Source organism: Orcinus orca, chromosome 9, assembly GCF_937001465.1.
Source record: "Orcinus orca chromosome 9, mOrcOrc1.1, whole genome shotgun sequence".
Lineage (NCBI taxonomy): Eukaryota > Metazoa > Chordata > Mammalia > Artiodactyla > Delphinidae > Orcinus > Orcinus orca.
In genome coordinates, this window is record NC_064567.1 from 81,178,169 (window position 1) to 81,201,525 (window position 23,357).

Here is a 23,357-nt window from a genome sequence, read left to right on the forward strand (position 1 = left end):
AACTTTTTCTCATGACAAATTTTTCTGTGCTTGGTCTGTCCTGTGCGCCTGACATATCCTCCGAACAATGACCTGTCTTCTGTTCAAAAGACAAAGTAATTTGGAGTCCTGTTATACTTGTTCAAACTATGTAAAATACTAATAGAAAGGAAGTTGGGGGATTTCAAAGTAAATGTCACCAACGTACAGATTAATTTTTAGTATTCTTTTTCTTTCATCTTTAACAGCCATTGTTTTGCTCTACCCCTCTGCTTGAGCCTACAATCACATTAAAAGGACATTTAAATGACATCTTAGACTAGATAAACATTATCTAATAGAACTTTCTGCAATGATGGAAATATTCCGTATCTGCATTGTTCATGATGGGAGCGACATACATTTGACGGTTAAGTATTTGAAACATTGATAGTGCAACTTTGAAAGTTTAGTTTTAATTTTACTTAAGTTTTTACATAGCCACATATGGCTTGTGGCTAACATGCTGACAGCACAGGGTGAGGTTTTTACGTGGCCATTGTACCCTGTCTTGAAGAAATTTTCAAATAAACATGCTATCATGCCTACTTTTATCATATTGTTTTCAGATTCTGCTTCACTTATTTATAAATGTTTTCTATCTGCTCCAAAGTTTTAGTTGAACTAGTACTCAGTGTTAGACATTAGACACTTTTAAATTTTGTTTTCTGAACAGCAATTACCCAATAAACATTTTCTATCCCTAGAACATATACTCCTTCACTAGGAGCTACTGTTAAAGGTACCTGTGTCTTAGTCTTTTTGAGCAGCTACAACAAAACATCACAGAGTAGGTGGGTGATAAAGAGCAGAAATTTATTTCCCACAGTTCTGGAGGCTGGAATTTCAAGATCACAGCACCAGCAGATTTGGTGTCTAGTGAAGGCCTACTTTCTGGTTCATAGATGGTGCCTTCTTGCTGTGTCCTCACATGGTGGAAGAGGCAAGGAATCTCTCTGGAGTCTCTTTTATAAAGGCACTAATCCCTTTCCCAAAGCACCTCCCAAAGACTCTACCTAATACTACCTAATACTATCATCTTTGGGAGTTAAGATTTCAATATTTGAATTTTTGGGGGGACACAAACATTCAGACGGTAGCACCTTGGATATAAGTCAAGGCAAATTAATGTGTCGACTAACACTTTATGTACATGCTCTGAAATGAGCTGTATTATCTAAAGGAAATCAATACAAATCATAATGAATTTTGCAATATTTCCTACATTAAAGGTAATCAACACAATTGTTTAGTGGTGAGGCCTACAGATGAAAAATTACCATTTAGAGGGTGGAACAAATAAGTAGGGAAAGAATGAGAAGATATGGTTGCATGGGAAAGATAAGCCATCTCAAAGATGACACAGGTACTTTCTTTCTTACATTGAAGGCAAGAATTGCATAAAAGTATAGTGACCACTAAAGAATTCATATAAGTAGAATAATGAAATTTTAAAGCTAGGAAGAAGGTTGGAAATCGTTCAGTCTGGATCTGTCCATGTGGCATAGTATTTGATAGCAGTGACTTGACACCTGGATAGCTGTGGCTTAGAATCGCATGCTATTGGCAATTTAACCTAAAGCGAGTTACTTATGATCTCTAAATCTCAGTTTTTTAAATCTGTAAATCAGAGACAATAATAATACTTACCTCTTATACTTATATAGCTTCTGTTCAGGGGTGGGTGGGTAAGTGAGATAACACATTTGAAATGCTGAGCCAAGTATCAATACCTGCTACAGAGTATCCCACTTTAGTGGTAGGGAAACTGAGTTTTAGGGAGGTTAATTAACTTTCTCAATTGTAACTGGGATTTGAAACCAGGCATATGACTAAACTGAGTCTACAGGAGTAGCAGTAGCAAACAGAATGGTATCACGTATGTGCCAATCACTTAATAAATGAAACGACTAGTCCAAGAGTGCAGAACTCATTAGTGGTCTGCAGAGCACAAAGTCCTATCAGTTTCACTCTGATGTAAATGCAAACATCACTGGTGCTTGAGAAACAGGAGGCTTTTGACGACAAGGACCTTCCTTTTCTTTTTGGGGGGGAACCAAGTGCAGGCTTTAAAAAAAACTACAGGGGCGTACATTTTTCCATTCAATCAATCCAGTTTACATGGAATACTAGAGACCTTAAACTTATGAAAGATTTAAAATGATATTATATGGGCAATGAATATCCATCCTGTATTTAAGTAATTACACAAATTATAGCATTTAAAGTATTCTCCTTATATTTTGTTTCATCAAAAATTTTTCAGAAACAGTTTTGGGGATTTACACAGTTTAACACCTAAGGAGTATAAATGTAAGAGCAGGGCATGGGGAAAACATCATTATTATAATTTAGAAAGAAAAAGTATTATCAAGACAAAGTAAAATAACAGCACAATTCATTATTTTATTTGTGTAATTTATCATAGTTTTGGGAAATTTTAAATTGTTTATATTTTGGTTTGTTTTGTAAATTATTATTAAGCATCTCCTATGTTTGGTCTTAGGCTAATTTTAGTGATTATAATCTTGTACAAAAGACATGTGGTTCTTCTTATGAGGTTTACAGAAGTTAACCCCATCCTATGGGTTGTGACCAACAATGTTCAACTCTCCCACCTGAGTCTTTATTCCTTTGGGATCTTGAACAAGTTATTTAATAATAATAATAATTTACTTAAGTTTCCTCAACTATAAAGTGGGAATTATAATAATTCTTTTTAATGTAGGTTTATTGTAAGGATTAAATAAGAATCTTTTTAAGAGTACTTGGTACAATGCTTAGCATACACTAAAAACTCAATGCATATTAGCTGTCATTTCAATATAGATAAACCAAATAACCTGTCAAAATAGAAATATAAGTAAATAATTCTAAATAAGGTTAAGCATTTATTATATTTAATGTGCCAATAAAAAATTGTGAAAATATGTGACCTGTTAAATAAGTTTATTCAATGTCTTTTCAGTGCCCTGAATCTCTTATCCAGGATAGATTTTGCCCCAAGCTATAATGATAATTGCAATTATGCTTATGGCCCTGATTCTGTTTTCTCTGAGAAAGAGAAAACAAATAGAAAGACTGGTCTTCATTCTTTACCTATAAGAATTTACTTACAGAAAAATCTAGCTTCTTTAAAAGGCGTCTGAATCCCTAGTAAAGCACAGGAGATACCATGGGGCAATTCAGAATCATGGTCACGCAATATACTGAAATTGAGCATTGTAATAGAAAGTGAAAAGGAAAGTAAAATAGGCTGACGAATGATTTTTAAGTTTGCTTGGTTTTGTTTCTATAAGGAGAAAATGATCAAAGAGAAGGATTAACAATAGGAAAAGGTAAGATGAAGTGGATTCCTCAAAACTAGTTCTTAATCACTAGCTTCTCTAGCTCTCCCCCAACCTAACGTTCTTTCTGGAGGTGGGGGTGGACTGAACTGGAGGATGAGTGAGCACTGTGCAGGGAAGGCTGTCTGTGGATGGTTTTAATTTCGCCCACTACCATCTCTGTACAGCTGCACACTGCTCCAGAGACATTCCACATTATGCCCACTTTCCTTTCTTCTGTGGACGGAGACACTGTTCCTACCTGTACCCATTTCAGAGATACACAGGGGCAACTATCCTCCCAAATCCATTAAAAATAAAGCAAGCTCTTACCTAAAGTAATCAAAGCATCACCTCAAGGTGCAAAGACAAATCTCTAGATAACAAGTGTCTGTCCCTTATCTCCACCGCCACCCCAGTGCAAGCTCCTCCTCTCTCCGCTTAGATTTAGGGAGGCTGCTGAGCGCATGCAGGTGGGATGGAGCTAGAGAAGAGAGGGGTATGAATTATTTATGAATTCAGCCCCCTTAAGAGATTTCCAGTGAAAGTCAGTCTTAGAAGTTACCCACATGTGTGAGTGTGTATGTGCGTGTGTGCACAAGGACATCTAATCCATGCCATATTTATCTGTCAGGGAGAGGCAGTGGGTGATCCCAATGTCTTAGACGTTTTAAGAAGAGTACATGACCAGATTTTATCACAGACCCCAAATCAGACACATTTCTTCTATGTGCTTTTGGTACCTTTGTGGTGACTGGGGAGCTTAGCTCAGCTTCTGAAAAAAGCTACCTGCTTTGAGCCCATTGGGCAGGGGCAATTTTCCTGCCTGACAATGTGGGTGCTTTTGTTTTGCTTGTTTATTTATTTTTACCCCACAATAACATACCCTTTTCTCACCGGACCTCTTGCTACCTGGGCTGGACCTGTCTGCGCTCTGCCTGCCAGCCTGCCTCCCCGCTCCTTCCCAGGCTCTGACCACCTGGGGAGCCTGTGTCTGTGTTTGGAATCCCTGGATTGCTCCAGTAGTGAAACGAGAGAGATTAGGAGCTGACGCACATTTGACAGAAAGGCAGTGCTTTGCTTTCTTATGCTGCTTCCCCTTCCTCTTTTCCCAAATAGAGATGTAAACACGTGTATTTTCCTGTTTTAAATTTAGCGAATTGGTCCTCTGCCTGTGCCTTGATTTAGCTACTGGGCTGAGCCTTGCAGCTCCTTTCCCTGCTCGGATAGGAGCCACTGGGATCTGGAGCTCCAACTTCCAAATTGAAGCTGGCCTCAGGCCAGGTGACCTTCTCTTTGTAAGTTTCTTTCCTCAGCAGAGTGGGGGTGGGGTCGTGGGGAGCTGGGATCTGTTTGGTGCTGTTGGGGGGTGGGGGGTGGTGAGGAAAGGAGGGGGGTGGAAGAGAGTAAAGGGCTGTTGTTAAACAGTTTCTTACCGTAAGAGGGAGTTCAGACCTAGATCTTTCCAGTTAATCACACAACAAACTTAGCTCATCGCAATAAAAAGCAGCTCAGAGCCGACGGGCTCTTCTAGGCACTGAGTCGGAACAGGATTCTTTCACGCAGGCATCGCCAGTGGGATCCGCCAGCACATCCAGCAGCACCATGTGGGTGACCAAACTTCTGCCAGTCTTACTGCTGCAGCACGTCCTCCTCCACCTCCTGTTTCCCATTGCCATCCCCTATGCAGGTTAGTTTTCTCTTTTCTTCCTTCTTCTTCTTTAACTCTCTCTTGCTAACATTTCCTTTTCCTAATGCTCTCTCTTTACCCGATTCCCAGCATCCTTCCTTAACTCTGTATGTGGTATGGGTTTTTAAAATCTCTCATTCAGCTTTCTTTTGACATTCTCTTTCTGTTTGAAAAGCATTTAAAAAGATACTTAGCATCCCCTCTGTTGTTTCCATCCCCCTCCCCATTGATCCAGCCCCCTCTCACTTAGCCTGATAGTCAGGGATGGTGGGATGGGAGCGAGATGCTAACACTGGCTGAACTTTGCTGGTTTGGATAAATTTAAAGCTGAAGAGAGGGGGGGGGGAAAGTGATGGTCAGTACAGCAGGGACATGTTTTTTTTTTTTCCCAGAGGAGAATTTTCCATGACAATCCACTACCCCACATCACTCAGTCAACATTCAGGGCCAAACTATGACTTAATAATTTTCATTTGGAGAAGGCAGATTAAAGTCTGAGTATATGCATGTTATAAAAATGAAAGAGAAAGCCTCTCTCCTAAGGTCTCATTCTTTCTGGGTATGGATGCCTGCCCTTTTGAAACTGCAGGGCCAAGGAGGCAAAAATTGTGTGACTCTGATTATAGCTGTAGAAATGCTCCTTTCAGTCTCCCATTTTCTCCCCAGAATTTACAGGTTGGGAAGGAGTTGCTTGGGAGTTCATATTGCCTGGAAGTTTACAGGTTTCATTTGCTGCTTTGGGAAGTTTTCTGTTGTTATCAGGGCAAGAGGAAACATCTGTATTTGGTTGTGTTATCATTGTCGTGGCTGGGATGCCAACGGGAGAAGGTAGTGAGCATCATAGGTGGGCACAGGGGAATAAAAGAATGGAATAAATGCCCAGACAGTAGACATAGTTTTTTTAAATAAGACAGAGAAATATCTCAGTTATATCTTTTGAGATAAGTTAAATATGACATTTATCAGACCTCCAATCTAGTTTCCAATGTAATACAAAGGTTGAAAACACCAAGAATTTGCAAAATGACGAGGAAAATCAGTCCCACCTGGCTTTCTTCGATTTTGTGATGTCCCTTTTGGAAAACAACGCTGTGTGGGAAGTGTCAGTTCGAGAACATTTATGTTAGATTTCTGAAGAGGTGAAAAAAAAAAAGTTCAATCTAGCAGGTTATCACCTTTGAGATGGGTCATGTTAAAATTGATTCTTATATGACATTGCTGCTTTGTGGGATTTTGAGTATAAATTGAAATGACAGCTAATATTTTGAGGAGTTTCATTTTCAAAGATCAAAATGTTGATGGGCTGAAGTAGAATATGGTTACCTGGAATCATCTGTGCTTATGCATGGGGAACACAGTGTGGAAAACCCAAACAGTAGATCAACCATAGACAATGTCTATTTGTTTTTGGCATGCATTGCGAAGTTTTGGCAGGAGATATATACATTTGTAATTATATTTCATTTTGGCTAATGTTGAAATGACTGCGTTTCCTGAGGATAGGGGGAATGCAGCCCAAGAGTATGCCGCAGGCAAGGAGAGGCCAGTTGGGAATTACAAGTAATAGAATAATTCCTAAAGTGGATAATGCTAAAATTGTTAACAAAATAGGGTCTGCCTTTGTCTGGGTGGCAACTTGATTTTGATAGTTTTTTTAAAAAATTACATTCCTCAAAGTGGAAAACATGGATAGTCCTCTTAGAACATATAAAGAAAGTCTGTTCTTTTTTATATCATCTAACATTGAACATTTAGAATTTTGTTGTTACTTGCTTAGGTTATACTTTTTGATTTAGCTTATGAGTCTGCTTTTTTACCTATTGTGAAATAAGACAATATTTGAAAAGAAGTGGATACTATAATGAGGTGACAACCAGTTATGAGCAGAATATATTATGGAGATATTTTTAGAGAAGTTTCAAAAAACTTAAAGAAATGTTCAATATAATAGACCCAAGCCATCTTTATAGGAATTGGTTTACATAGGATTATTCTCTATCCACTCCCACCTACACTGGATACAAATATTCAATCCCCTCTAACAACAAGAACAAAACATTAAATGAGCACCTACTATCAAGGAGCCTGTGGGAGATGTACAGATGAACAAGCGAGAAAGAAACCTACATTTGTTTTTTTTGTTTTGTTTTGTTTCTTTTACTGACTCTGCACCCCAATACCTTCATTTTTCTTTTAACATTTTATTGGCATAGGCGTATAATTGCTTTACAATGGTGTGTTAGTTTCTGCTTTATAACAAAGTGAATCAGATATACATATACATATATCTCCATATCTCCTCCCTCTTGCATCTCCCTCCTACCCTCCCTATCCCACCCTTCTAGGTGGACACAAAGCACGGAGCTGATCTCCCTGTGCTATGCGGCTGCTTCCCACTAGCTATATATTTTACGTTTGGTAGTGTATATATGTCCATGCCACTCTCTCACTTTATCCCAGCTTACCCTTCCCCCTCCCCGTGTCCTCAAGTACATTCTCTACGTCTGCGTCTTTATTCCTGTCCTGCCCCTAGGTTCTTCAGGACCATTTTTTTTTTTTTTTTAGATTCCATATATATGTGTTAGCATACGGTATTTGTTTTTCTCTTTCTGACTTACTTCACTCTGTACGGCAGACTCTAGGTTCATCTACCTCACTACAAATAACTCAATTTCATTTCTTTTTATGGCTGAGTAATATTCCATTGTATATATGTGCCACATCTTCTTTATCCATTCATCTGTCAATGGACACTTAGCTTGCTTCCATGTCCTGGCTATGGTAAATAGTGCTGCAATGAACATTTTGGTACATGACTCTTTTTGAATTATGGTCTTCTCAGGGTATATGCCCAGTAGTGGGATTTCTGGGTCATATGATAGCTCTATTTTTAGTTTTTTGAGGAACCTGCATACTGTTCTCCATAGTAGCTGCATCAATTAACATTCCCACCAACAGTGCAAAAGGGTACCCTGTTCACCACACCCTCTCCAGCATTTATTGTTTGTAGATTTTTTGATGATGAAACCTACATTTGTTGAGCGACTGTTATGGACCAAGTTCTAAAACAAAGCTTATTTAATTCTAATAAGATTGGCATTATTGGATTGACTCATCTTACATGAGGAAACTGAAGTTAAAGATCTTAATTTTCTTCTTATTATCTTACATATTGGATAGAGCTGAGATTCCTACCCAAATCTATGTGAATGAAATATGCAATGTGCATTTTTCCCTTTTATTTATATTGAATACAGCAGCGGTGAAATCAACTGAAACTTGCTCTAAAAAATCCATTTTGCTAAGTAATATAAGAACAATTCTGTGTTAGAAGTATTATTATGTTATGGTTGAGAGTTCATTTCTAGCTCAGAAGATCGAACCAGGTTTAGGGAGTATGCAATACTCAAGTTGAGTGTGAAAATACAGGTGGTAGTACGGTCATTACTTAAGTCAGGGGAACACAAAGTGGCTGAAGGTACCGAAGCGAGGACAGGCAATCATGTAGGGCTGGTGTACTGAGTACCTGAGGAGGAGTATGGCCTGGGTTTGGAAAAGTAAGAGAGACTAGCACGTACGCTTGAATATCATGCTAAATTACACTATTTTAAACATTATGGGTCACAGCTGGAAGGTTCTGAGTTGACAAGATACCTGACTGAAGTGTGGTTGTTTTAGTTGGTGTGTGGAGGAGAGCTGCAGGCAGAAACAGACAGTGAAGGAAGAGACCAGGAGGAGGATGAATGAGGAAGTGGCATGGAAGTAGGAGGAGGGAAATATCCAGGGAGGTCCCTATTCTCACACTGAACATCATTTCATTTGTAAATCTTTTTGGAAGAGATACTTATGCTGCTTCTCAAATACCAACATTTGATTTAAATCTGACTTGATCCCTTCCTGACATCTTTATTTATGATATTGTTCCCTTCTCTAAAGAAGGGATGAAAATTGTCCACTTGTGAAACCCAAGTCCTAGATAATAGAAATGAAGATTTGGACTTGTATTTATGATTTTTGCCTTTGGGAAGTAAATCTCCAGTCACCACCATTCCCTTCCATTAATTATTTGTGTACTTTCATCTTAACATCTTGCCACTTCAAGCTGTTAATCACTAATCATGTGGGTAGGTTTCTCAGAATATGTGGAGCCAGATTCCTGCTTCTTTCCACACCCTGCAAATCCTTTCCTTTGCATGATTTTTCTTTGAAGTCAATGGTTAGTCCATACAGAGAAGAAAATATATGAGGTACTGAGAGAAATGAGTGTGAGGCCCAGGGACCAGAGGGAGAAATGTGTCTTTCTTCAAGCACCTTGATACATTTGACCCTACTTTCTGTTTGTAGCTTTTCACTAAGAGCCTAATGATTTCAGTTTTAAAATAGGGACTTTGGTTTCTTCAGGAAATATAGCTACAGAATGTTTTCCCATACTGAGGGAAGAGGGAAAAGGAGTTGCAATTTAAAATATAAGAAAGCATGACAAAGTTGCAGTGATCTCTTACCCTTTGATTTCATTTCAATGTTTTGTTTATAAACTTCAACTAGCAGTCATGCACAAAAAATAGTAGGGAAAAATCTGATCCAAAGATATTTTTGAGTTTCTTCCCAAATTAAGCTTGTTTTTTAACTGTTGTTAAAACAAGCATCAGTTGTTAATACATATGGAAGAGAAAGTTAAAAGTATTTTCAGCAAAGGAATTTTATTTTCAGATGCTGTTTTTTGAATGACTTCTGTTTTGAATTTTTCTTTTATTGAAGAAGGAATTAATTTTATTGATGTGTGGATTACATGACGTACAACTAGCTTGAACTTCGCATTTTTGAATAATTAGTTACTGACCTAATGATATGACTGAATTATAAGGGAAAGCTTCTAAGTCATGAGAAATAAAGAGTGAGAAGGGAATCTTAGTATCTGGTTCTGATTGCCCCTGATTAGATTTGTAGCCCCGACATGCTTTTCTCTCCTATTTATTATCTAGTAAAGGGAAATCATAGATTTATTTGCTTTTCAGGATACTTTTTGATCTTTAGATGAAAGGTAGTGATCGAAAGTTTATCAGCAAGCAAGAGTAGACTATTTTTATGAGGTACAGCCAGGCATTAACACATTTCAATAGGACAGCTGAGGATCTGCAGTATTAAATATAATCAATGATCCCACAGAAACCACTTTTCTCTAGTCATCCTCAGTGCCTTCCTTCATGTTGTATGGTTCTGAGAAAAGAAACCAGAGCATTGACCAGGTATTCTATTTTATTTGGTAATTGGTAAAATACATGTCTGAACTCAATGTTTGTCTTAGACTTTTAAAATTTAGTTTTATGTTCTTCTCTCACACTTAAACATAGGTAATAAATACATAATACATTAGGCCAATTTTAATTCTATACTTTTAGTTAATTGAATTTATTTTATATATGTGTGCATATATACACACATATATATATGTATATACATACACACATATATATACACACACATATATATACATATTATATATATATATACATATATATATATATATATATATACCACAATTTTTCCACTTTGGCAGATAGTTTTTTGAACAGATTTTCTGTGTCCATTAACCACTATTTGTTTCTGAGAAGTATTCCAATTTATACAGGAATTCAGATGATTTTTATGCTGTGAAACATTTCACAGCACCTAAGAAAGAGTGCACTAATGTCAAAAGAAGTGGAAACTCTTAGTGGAGAAACGTATCTCCCATTAACATGGTCCTGTGGCAGAAACCAAAATTTGAAGAGACTAATACCACTTCTTTGCTTGGGAGAATAACGGTTTCTTCTCTTATGCCAGAAATTAAAGGATGAAATTTCAAAAGCAAAACTAAAACTTTGCCTATTCATAACATTTTTAACCCAAATTGATTTCCAAATGATTGTAGTTTAAATAGCTCCTTTTAGTTCACATATAATATAACTTTCATTTTGTAAATTGAGTAATGGGATATTAGCATTTAAGGTAATTAAACAAAGTCACTTGGCAAGTCAATAAGAATGCCAGAATTATCATCAGTCTGCCAACGTTATGCAAGGCATTTGGTCCACACTCAATAAATAACAAGTTGATGGATTATTTGGTTGACTGAATTTCTATGTTAAGATGTCTTTTAAATTATACCTGTTCTACCATAGCCATTCCATCTTATAGGGCAAAGAAAAGTTGAAGAAACGAAAAGAAAAGAAAATGAAAGCATTATTACAGAAATTAGTACCAGTCTTTTGGGGATTGTGTTCTGGAGTTTTATAGAGAACCAAAATTTAGAGGAATTCATGTTTTCTCTTATTTACTGTGGACTTCAGGTTAGGATAGATATTAATGGGTAGCATCTCCATGTTTAATAAAACAACTGGAGCCAGTGGTTGCTGGCAGACTTAAGGGTATGATGGCATTCTTGGTACCTCACTCTGTTAAGCCATATTTCCAAATTTTCTACAGAAAAATTTTCACCCTCTTTTCTTGGCACATTTCACCACATTTAAAGACAAGAAGTGATTTCCTGTTCTGCCATCCAAGTTACTTCTCTACTGATAGCTTTAAGCAAATCTTCAGAAACTGTTTACAAGCCGTTATTTCCACATGCTTTCTTAGCAAGTCTTAGAGAGAGATGGCATCATACGTGTTTAAGAGTGGGGGCTCTGAAGCCAGGCAGCTGGATTTTCAATCAGATCTTCTAAGTCATCAACTTTCCCGTGTCTTGGTTTCATATCTTAAAAATGTACGTATTATTACTGCCTTTGTTATAAGGGTATTCAAATGAATTGGCAGGCAGGGGAGGGGCACAATTATATCCATCCTTGTTCTACAACAGCTGCAGTCTCTTAGACAATTTGATCCTCATTGTGAAGAGATGATTATCATTAGAAACCAGGTAACTTTGGGCAAATTAAGAATGAAGAAGCAAGTTCTTCATATTCTAAAGTTATCCATAAGATTAAGTCTCTTGGGATGTTTTAGCTTTGCTCTTCAGCTTTTTAATAGGAGGCTTCATGCTATCTAGGGGCCTGGTACAATACTTTGATGAAGAAAAATGATATTGCTACATTAAAGGATGAAGTTTTACATACATTTGATTTACAACATTTGGCTTGATTTCAAAACAAACACTTCAGTGATACTGAGAAATAGTGCCCAAAAGCACAGAAAACACTTATGTAGGAAATGAAAGGGCTAGAATATGAATAGTATGAAATACTTTAAAGACCAAGTCAGAAGAATTTACCCAGTGCACCATTTTTAGTGAGAAGTTTCTCACCTGTCATTGACTTGGCTTATCTAATTAGTACTATAATTTACATAAGGACCAATTGTAGAAGGAAATGACAGATTTAATTATAGAGCATGATATGATATGTCCTGGCACTTCCTTTCATACTGTTTGGAGAATACCATGTTATTTATTTCTTAAGAGTGAACTCTGTCCTAATTTTTAAAAGCATCCTTCATTTGAAAGAACGTAGATGAATGACTCTGTATGTGAAGTTATTTTTTCTTCACTGATTAACTATTCCTCTCTTGCTCTTAAGTATCTGAGAGTATCATTACCCACATTACTCCACCCCCCAACCCCTGGAGGTCTGGTATGTTGTCAGATAAAATCATTACCTCGTAGATGATTCTTAGGGATATTTTTTTCTATATGAGCCTTAAAAGCTTTTCCCCTATGTTTTTAAAAAAATATTATTATTAATAGAAGGACAGAAGAAAAGAAGAAACACACTTCATGAATTCAAAAAGTCAGCAAAGACTACTCTAATTAAAGAAGACCCATTACTGAAGATAAAAACAAAAAAAATGAACACTGCAGACCAATGTGCCAATAGATGTATTAGGAATAAAGGACTTCCATTCACTTGCAAGTAAGTTGCTTCATTTCGTTCTTAGAATAATTTTCCAAATATAGCATGGACTCATTATCATCATCTTTTTTGTATTCAATGCAATGTACTCTTAAAATTGTAAGCTTGATTTTAGTTTTAACTCATTGCAACAGCAGACTTAGCTCTATTTGATGGAAATATGAGTAAGGGAGAACACATAAACTGAGATCTTTTAGAATCCACAGTGGCTTTAGTTATGGAATTTATATTTTCTCATCTTATGAACAGTTGAACTTTAGGAACTAAAATTCAATTAGATTAACTTTTTATCTCTCTAATATTTTACAATATTCAGAGTAAACTTTTTTTTTTCTTACAAGAGGAGTGGAGGAATTTTCAGAATAGAAGTTGGCCAACAACCAAAACTTACTGCAACTTGTATCATTGTCTTTAGGGATGTAAATAAAAAACATTGAGATAATTAGTTTAAAAAAACTAGAGGGACTGTTTAAAAGAAGTTAGCGGGTAGTGATGATGAAGTTTTAGGTGAAAAGTGTTGGGGCAATTCAAAGAGGCATGAGGGGACTCAAATGGAGAGTTTTCTTATCTTTTGAAAGTTTCTCTGTGACCTCCCAGGGAAAAATTCCTTACAACTTTGCCAGTATGCCAAAGGATAAAACTTGGAGTTTTGGGCCATGAAGGTGACAATTTCATCTGAATAGTTTTCCAAATTGCCAGAAGAAAATGCATTTCCTAGTTCTTCATAAATATTCCCTCCCCACACTTACTTTCCACCTTTTTATTCCCTATTTCATCCCACTTTAACAGGAGTGCACATGCTATCCTGTCACTTTTGAATTCTACTCTATTACATTGGGGTAGTTAACACATAATGTGAACACAGATTTTAGTAATGTCATGGCAAGAGGTCCTAAATTCGTCTTGCCTTTCTCAGAGAAGTAAGTGTTATGGGCCCGAGGAGAAAGGACATGGTTAGAGGAGCTCTTCAATAGATTTAGCAGGAGGAAAGACTATCTCTTTTCTATTCATTTAGATCTCCTCTGGAAGTATTTTTATAGCCAAACTGCCACTTTCAGGGAGATATTTCCTGGCACTGGGAGTGGGGAATTAACTTTCCAAGTAATTCTTATGATAATTCCTTCTTTCCCTGACTTTCCTAGAAAAGCCTTGAGATTAAAAAAAATAAATTAGAGAAAACTACTCTCAATCAACAACTCAGCTGTGTAGATTTATGGAGATGTTCTTCTGGCAATTGAGGAGGTTGGATTTATTGTATTTTCCCCTTTCAGGGTTAGAAGGGCAGGGCAAAGGGAATGGAAGAACCACATCTCATTGTTGATTTTTAACTTTGAGTTTGAAAATACACTCTTCTGGATCCACAAGTAAGGAAAGTATTGCTAAGCCTCGATTTTCACATTAGTCAGCCTTATGCCTAGAAAAAAACCCAAACAAAACAGCTTTCCCTTTGTTTTATTTAGGAGAAACTAAAATGATTTTGCTGCATTGGAGAACATATGTGAACAGATTAATAAAACTTTACATATCCCATATATATGAGGTTTCATGCTTTTCAACCATATTCTGGTTGAGTTATATTTAGTCTCCAAATTTATGGCAACCTGTGCAGAAAACCACATGTAGTAATACCAATGTACAGCTAAAGTTCTCTGCTCAGAAATGGTGTCATCCTTCACACTTGTGTATCCTAAATATATATACATACTTATTTGGAATCACTAAATACATTTCTTATTCAGAATTGAATGGACATACTTGTGATACGCTGAAAGTAGGTTCTTAATGAATTAAAGATCTTTTTGAGGACTTGTTACATGAACTAGAATCATTGAAAGACAGTGGCAAACACACTAAAATGTTTGGAAAATACCAACAATGCTGTGTGAAAGCATCTGTGATTCAGTGGGCATAAGGTGGAGGTCTCAAATTTTGTTTCCTCTTGAGAAGGTATCAACAATATTGACTTTATAGAGACTGAAGTTGGTTTTTGCTGGATGAGAAAGATGACCAGAATGCCTGATTGTAAACGTTTCAAAAAAATTACTGTACATGAACTGACTCAAGAGATGAAAATTTCTAACCATGACTGAGTAACTGGTACTGGAATTGCCCTTCTGCCATAAACAACTCAACAAAATAAATTATTGAAAGGAAGATGATAGTTAAAATAAGGCTAAGAGAAAGACTCCTAAAGTCAAACTTCAAAGAAGATATGCAACGCATGGAATTTGTCAGCTTGGATCCAGTCCATATGGAGGTGTAAAATGATACAAGCAAATACAATTTTCTGAGGGTATATGGAATTGTAACGGAATGAGAGAAAAGGGTGAATGAAATCAGCAAACTGGAAACCCTGTCACCCACTTTCCAGATGGAATCACCTTTGTATTCACAGAAGCAAATCTCAAATGTTCCTGATGGGGCTTATGAGTCACTTGCAAGGCAATCTCATGTCAAAGCCATATTACTGAAAAAAAAAGTAGTAGTTTATATATGTGTGGTACATTTTTATTTTAATGTTAACTAGTAGGTATTTGAGTCTGTAATTTTAAAATTTCTTTTTAGATGTTCGTTTAATTATCTTCATATGTATTCTTTATCTAATTACCGTGCTTTCAAGGTTATTTAACTCTCCCCCCAACACCCTACAATAGGGATATAGGAAATTTTACATGTATTGCATAAGTTTACTATCTACCAGATCAAAATTCAAATATATTATCAGCCAGTTTTTCTCTTTTCAAGTTATTCTGCCACAGTTGCACAAACAGACTTTTATGTTTGTTCTTTAATACTATTTCAACTGTAAAATGTTCTTGTAGGTGGACATTTCAAAATGTCTACATGTAAATCAAAGCACAAAGTTTATACATATAATTTTTGAAGTTAGTTATAGAATAAAATGCACTATGTAAAAATATAAAATAATAGTTAAAATACTTTAATTTTATAACATCTTTTTAATATTTGTTTTATAAAAGTTATTTCCCCTTATTTAAAATTACTTAAAAGTTGTTACAATGTTAAGAAATAAATGACTAATTTGAACTACATAAAATTACAAGAAAATTATGTGCTTTCAAAAATATATGATCTGGGGCTTCCCTGGTGGCACAGTGGTTGAGAGTCCGCCTGACGATGCAGAGGACATGGGTTCGTGCCCCAGTCCGGAAGGATCCCACATGCCGCGGAGCGGCTGGGCCTGTGAGCCATGGCCACTGAGCCTGCGCATCCAGAGCCTGTGCTCCGCAGCAGGAGAGGCCACAACAGTGAGAGGCCCGCGTACCGCAAAAAAAAAAAAAAAAAAAAAAAAAAAAAAAAAAATATATATATATATATATATATATATATATATATGATCTGGAGGAGGACCTTCAAGATGGCAGAGGAGTAAGATGTGGAGATCACCTTCCTCCCCACAGATACATCAAAAATACATCTACACGTGGAGCAACTCCTACAGAACACCTACTGAACGCTGGCAGAAGACCTCAGACCTCCCAAAAGGCAGGACACTCCCCACGTACCTGGGTAGGGCAAAAGAAAAAAGAAAAACGAGATACAAAAGAATAGGGACGGGACCTGCACCTCGCGGGGGGAGCCGTGAAGGAGGAAAGGTTTCCACACACTAGAAGCCCCTTCATGGGCAGAGACTGTGGGTGACGGAGGGGGAAAGCTTCGGAGCCGTGGAGGAGAGCACAGCAACAGGGGTGCGGAGGGCAAAGTGGAGAGATTTCTGCACAGAGGATCAGGGCTGACCGGCACTCACCAGCCAAGAGAGGTTTGTCTACTAATCCGCCAGGATGGGTGGGGGCTGGGAGCTGAGGCTCGGGCTTCGGAGGTCAGATCACAGGGAGAGGACTGGGGTTGGCTGCGGGAACACAGCCTTAAGGGGGCTAGTGCGCCACAGCTAGCTGGGAGGGAGTCCGGGGAAAGGTCTGGACCTGCCGAAGAGGCAAGAGACCATTGTTTCATGGTGTGCAAGGAGAGCGGATTCAGAGCACCGCCTAAATGAGCTCCAGAGACGGGCGCGAGCCGTGGCTATCAGCATGGACACCAGAGATGGGGATGAAACGCTAAGGCTTCTGCTGCCGCCACCAAGAAGCCTGTGTGTGAGCACAGGTCACTATCCACACCTCCCCTCCCAGGGGCCTGTGCAGCCCGCCACTGCCAGGGGCCTGAGATCCAGGGACAACTCCCCCCAGGAGAACACACAGTGCACTTCAGGCTGTTGCAACTTCACACTGGCCTCTGCCACCACAGACTCGCCCCTAATTCCATACCCCTCCATACCCCCCAGCCTGAGTGAGCCAGAGCCCCCTAATCTTAAAGCTGCTCCTTTAAGCCCCTCCTCTCCGGGCAACAAACAGATGCCAGAGGGCATCCTACATGCAGCAGCAGGGCCAAATCCAAAGCTGAACCCCAGGAGCTGTGTGAACGAAGAAGAGAAAGGGAAACTTCTCTGTGCAGCCTCAGGAGCAGAGGACTAAATCTACACAATCAAGCTGATATACCCTGCATCTGTGGAATACATGAATAGACAATGAATCACCCCAAAACTGAGGCGGTGGACTTTGGGAGCAACTGTAGACTTGGGGTTTGTCTTCTGCATCTAATTTGTTTCTAGTTTTATGTTTATCTTAGTTTAGCATTTAGAGCTTATTATCACTGGTAGATTTGTTTATTGATTTGGTTGCTCTTTTCCTTTATATATATATTTTTTCTTTTTTTTTCCCCTTTTCCTCTTTTTGTGAGTGTGTATGTGTATGCTTCTTTGTGTGATTTTGTCTGTATAGTTTTGCTTTTACCATTTGTCCTAGGGTTCTGGTCTATCCATTTTTTTTAGTATAGTTTTTAGTGCTTGTTATCATTGGTGGATTTGTTTATTGGTTTGGTTGCTCTCTTCTTTTTTTTAATTACTTTTTTATTTTAATAATATTTTTAATTTTTTATTTTAATAACTTCACTTATTTTATTTACTTTCTTTCTTTCTTCTTTTTTTTCTCCCTTTTCTTCTGAGCCGTTTGGCTGACAGGGTCTTGGTGCTCCAGCCGGTTGTCAGGGCTGAGCCTTAGAGGTGGGAGAGCCAAGTTCAGGACATTGGTCCATCAGAGACCTCCAGGCCACTTGTAATATCATTTGGTGAGAGCTCTCCCAGATATCTCTGTCTCAAAGTTCAGACCCAGCTCCACTCAACGACCAGCAAGCTACAGTGCTGGACGCCCCATGCCAAACGACTAGCAAGACAGGAACACCACCCCAACCATTATCAGAGAGACTGCCTAAAATCATAATAGGTCCACAGACACCCCAAAACACACCCCCGGATGCAGTCCTGCCCACCAGAAAGACAAGATCCAGCCTTATCCATCAGAACACAGGCACCAGTCCCCTCCACCAGTAAGCCTGCACAACCCACTGAACCAACCTTACCCACTGGGGGCAGATACCAAAAACAATTGGAACTACTAACCTGAAGCCAGTGAAAAGGAAACCCCAAACACAGTAAGTTAAGCAAAATGAGAAGACAGAGAAATACACAGCAGATGAAGGAGCAAGGTAAAAACCCACCAGACCAAACAAACGAAGAGGAAGTAGGCAGTCTACCTGAAAAAGAATTCAGAGTAATGACAGTAAAGATGATCCAAAATCTTGGAAATAGAATTTAGAAGATACAAGAAACATTTAACAAGGACCTAGAAAAACTAAAGAGCAAACAAACAATGATGAACAACACGATAAATGAAATTAAAAATTCTCTAGAAGGAATCAATAGCAGAATAACTGAGGCAGAAGAACAGATAAGGGACCTGAAAGATGAAATAGTGGAAATAACTACCACAGAGCAGAATAAAGAAAGAAGAATGAAAAGAATTGAGGACAGTCGCAGAGACCTCTGGGACAACATTAAATACACCAACATTCGAATTACAGGGGTCCCAGAAAAAGAAGAGAAAAAAGAAAGGGTCTGAGAAAATATTTGAAGAGATTATAGTTGAAAACTTCCCTAATATGGGAAAGGAAATAGTCAATCAAGTCCAGGAAGGGCAGAGATCCATACAGGATAAATCCAAGGAGACACATGCCAAGACACATATTATTCAAACTATCAAAAATTAAATACAAAGAAAAAATATTAAAAGCAGCAAGGGAAAAGCAACAAATAACATACAAGGGCATCCCCATAAGGGTAACAGCTGATCTTTCAGCAGAAACTCTGCAGGCCAGAAGGGAGTGGCAGGACATATTTGAAGTGATGAAAGGGAAAAACCTACAACCAAGATTACTCTACCCAGCAAGGACCTCATTCATAGTTGATGGAGAAATTAAAACCTTTACAGACAAGCAAAAGCTAAGAGAATTCAGCACCACCAAACCGGCTTTACAACACGTGCTAAAGGAACTTCTCTAGGCAGGAAACACAAGAGAAGGAGAAGACCTACAATAACAAACCCAAAACAATGAAGAAAATTGTAATAGGAACATACATATCGATAATTACCTTAAATATAAATGGATTAAATGCTCCAACCAAAAGACATAGACTGGCCGAATGGATACAAAAACAAGACGTGTATATATGCTGTCTACAAGAGACCCACTTCAGTCCTAGGGACACATACAGACTGAAAGTAAGGGGATGGAAAAAGATATTCCATGCAAATGGAAATCAAAATAAAGCCGGAGTAGCAATTCTCATATCAGACAAAATAGACTTTAAATAAAGACTATTACAAGAGACAAAGAAGGACACTACATCATGATCAAGGGATCACTCCAAGAGGAAGATATAACAATTGTAAATATTTATGCACCCAACATAGGAGTACCTCAATACATAAAGCAAATGCTAACAGCCACAAAAGGGGAAATCGACAGTAATACAATCATAGTAGGGGACTTTAACACCCCACTTTCACCAATGGACAGATCATCCATAATGAAAATAAATAAGGAAACACAAGCTTTAAATGACACATTAAACATGATGAACTTAATTGATATTTATAGGACATTCCATCCAAAAACAACAGAATACACTTTCTTCTCAAGTACTCATGGAACACTCTATGGATAGATCACACCTCAGATCACAAATCAAGCCTTGGTAAATTTAAGAAGATTGAAATCGTATCCAGTATCTTTTCCGACCATGCCGCTATGAGACTAGATATCAATTACAGAAAAAAAAACTCTAAAAAATACAATCACATGGAGGCTAAACAATACACTACTAAATAACCAAGAGATCACAGAAGAAATCAAAGAGGAAATCAAAAAATACCTAGAAACAAATGACAATGAAAACACTATGACCCAAAACCTATGGGATGAAGCAAAAGCAGTTCTAAGAGGGAAGTTTATAGCAATAGAATCCTACCTGAGGGAACAAGAAAAATCTCAAATAAATAACCTGCGCTTACACCTAAAGCAATTAGAGAAAGAAGAACAAAAACAACGCAAAGTTAGTATAAGCAAATAAATCATAAACATCAGATCAGAAATGAAGGAAAAATAAATGAAGGAAATGATTGCAAAGATCAATAAAACTAAAAGCTGGTTCTTTAAGAAGATAAACAAAATTGATAAACCATTAGCCAGACTTATCAAGAAAAAAAGGGAAAAGACTCAAACCAATAGAAATGAAAAAGGAGAAGTAACAACTGACACTGCAGAAATACAAGGATCATGAGGGATTACTACAAGCAACTGTATGCCAATACAATGGACAACCTGGAATAAATGGAAAAATTCTTAGAAAATCACAACCCTCCGAGACTGAACCAGGAAGAAATAGAAAACATAAACAGACCAGTCACAAGCATTGAAATTGAAACTGTGATTAAAATCTTCCAGCAAACAATAGCCTAGGACCAGATGGCTTCACAGGCGAATTCTATCAAACATTTAGAGAAGAGCTAACACCTATCCTTCTCAAATGCTTCCAAAATATAGCAGAGGGAGGAACACTCCCAAACTCATTCTATGAGGCCACCATCACCCTGATACCAAAACCAGACAAAGATGTCACAAAAAAAGAAAACTACAGGCCAGTAACACAGATGAACATAGATGCAAAAATCCTCAACAAAATACTAGCAAACAGAATCCAACAGCACAATCCTACACCATGGTCAAATGGGGTTTATCCCAGGAATGCAAGGATTCTTCAATATACGCAAATCAATCAATGTGATACATCATAGTAACAAACTGAAGGAGAAAAACCATATGATCGTCTCAATAGATGCAGAGAAAGCTTTTGACAAAATTCAACACCCATTTATGATAAAAACCCTCCAGAAAGTAGGCATAGAGGGAACTTAGCTCAACATAATAAAGGCCATATATGACAAACCCACAGCCAACATTGTTCTCAATGGTGAAAAACTGAAACCACTTCCACTAAGATCAGGAAAAAGACAAGGTTGCCCAATCTCACCACTCTTATTCAGCATAGTTTTGGAAGTTTTAGCCACAGCAATCAGAGAAGAAAAGGAAATAAAAGGAATCTAAATCAGAAAGAAGAAGTAAATCTGTCCCTGTTTGCAGATGACATGATACTATACATACAGAATCCTAAAGATGCTACCAGAAAACTACTAGAGCTAATCAATGAATTTGGTTAAGTAGCAGGATACAAAATTAATGCACAGAAATCTCTTGCATTCCTATACACTAATGATGAAAAATCTGAAAGAGAAATTAAGGAAATACTCCCACTTACCATTGCAACAAAAAGAATAAAATACCTAGGAATAAACCTACCTACAGTGACAAAAACCTGTATGCAGAAAACTATAAGACACTGATGAGAGAAATTAAAGATGTACAAACAGATGGAGAGATATACCATGTTCTTGGATTGGAAGAATCAACATTGTGAAAATGACTATACTACCCAAAGCAATCTACAGATTCAGTGCAATCCTTATCAAACTACCAATGGCATTTTTCATAGAACTAGAACAAAAAAATTCACAATTTGTATGGAAACACAAAAGACCCTGAATAGCCAGAGCAATCTTGAGAAAGAATAATGGAGCTGGAAGAATAAGACTTCTGGACTTCAGACTATACTACAAAGCTACAGTAATCAAGACAGTATGGTACTGGCACAAAAACAGAAATATAGATCAATGGAACAGGATAGAAAGCCTAGAGATAAACCCATGCACATATGGTCACCTAATCTTTGATAAAGGAGGCAAGAATATACAATGGAGAAAAGACAGCCTCTTCAATAAGTGGTGCTGGGAAAACTGGACAGCTACATGGAAAAGAATGAAATTAGAATACTCCCTAACACCATACACAAAAATAAACTCAAAATGGATTAAAGACCTAAATGAAAGGCTAGACACTATAAAACTCTTAGAGGAAAACATAGGCAGAACACTCTATGACATAAATCATAGCAAGATCCTTTTTGACCCACCTCCTAGAGAAAGGGAAATAAAAATAAACAACTCAGACCTAATGAAACTTAAAAGCTTCTGCACAGCAAAGGAAACCATAAACAAGACGGAAAGACAACCCTCAGATTGGGAGAAAATATTTGCAAATGAAGCAATGGACAAAGGATTAATCTCCAAAATATACAAGCAGCTCAATATCAAAAAGACAAACAACCCAATCCAAAAATGGGCAGAAGACCTAAACAGACGTTTCTCCAAAGAAGATATACAGATTGCCAACAAACACATGAGAGGATGCTCAACATCACTAATCATTAGAGTAATGCAAATCAAAACTATAATGAAGTATCACCTCACACCAGTCAGAATGGCCATCATCAAAAAGTCTGCAAACAATACATGCTAGAGAGGGTGTGGAGAAAGGGAACACTCTTGCACTGTTTGTGGTAATGTAAATTGATACAGCCACTATGGAGAACAGTATTGAGGTTCCTTAAGAAACTAAAACTAGAACTACCATACGACCCAGCATTCCCACTACTGGGCGTATACCTTGAGAAAACCATAATTCAAAAAGAGTCATGTTCCACAATGTTCATTGCAGCTCTATTTACAAAAGCCAGGACATGGAAGCAACCTAAGTGTCCATCAACAGATGAATGGATAAAGAAGATGTGGCACATATATACAATGCAATATTACTCAGCCATAAAAAGAAACGAGATTGAGTTATTTGTAGTGAGGTGGATGGACCTAGGGTCTATCATACAGAGTGAAGTAAGTCAGAAAGAGAAAAACAGATACTGTATGCTAACACATATATATGGAATCTTAAAAAAAAGAATTATGAAGGACCTAGAGGTAGGACAGGAATAAAGGCTTAGTCATAGAGAATAGACTTGAGGACATGGGAGAAGGGGAAGCTGGGACGAAGTAAGAGAGTGGCATGCACATATACATGCTACCAAATGTCAAATAGATAGCTAGTGGGAAGCAGCCGCACAGCATAGGGAGATCA

General features: G+C 37.7%; 1 protein-coding gene across 2 annotated transcripts in view; it reads left to right on the forward strand.

Annotated features, from left to right (window-relative positions):
- The first annotated feature begins 4,506 nt into the window (after positions 1 to 4,506).
- Positions 4,507 to 23,357, forward strand: part of HGF (hepatocyte growth factor) — an 83,561-nt gene continuing 64,710 nt past the window's right edge. The window contains exons 1-3 of one of the 2 annotated variants that reach the window (XM_004263411.4): positions 4,507 to 4,642; positions 4,911 to 5,034; positions 12,755 to 12,920. In XM_004263411.4, coding sequence (XP_004263459.1) covers positions 4,950 to 5,034; positions 12,755 to 12,920 — 251 coding nt within the window. In that variant the 5' untranslated portion in view covers positions 4,507 to 4,642; positions 4,911 to 4,949. Of the gene's footprint in view, positions 4,643 to 4,766; positions 5,035 to 12,754; positions 12,921 to 23,357 lie in introns of those variants that run through there. The other variant, XM_049714938.1, reaches the window with a different exon arrangement.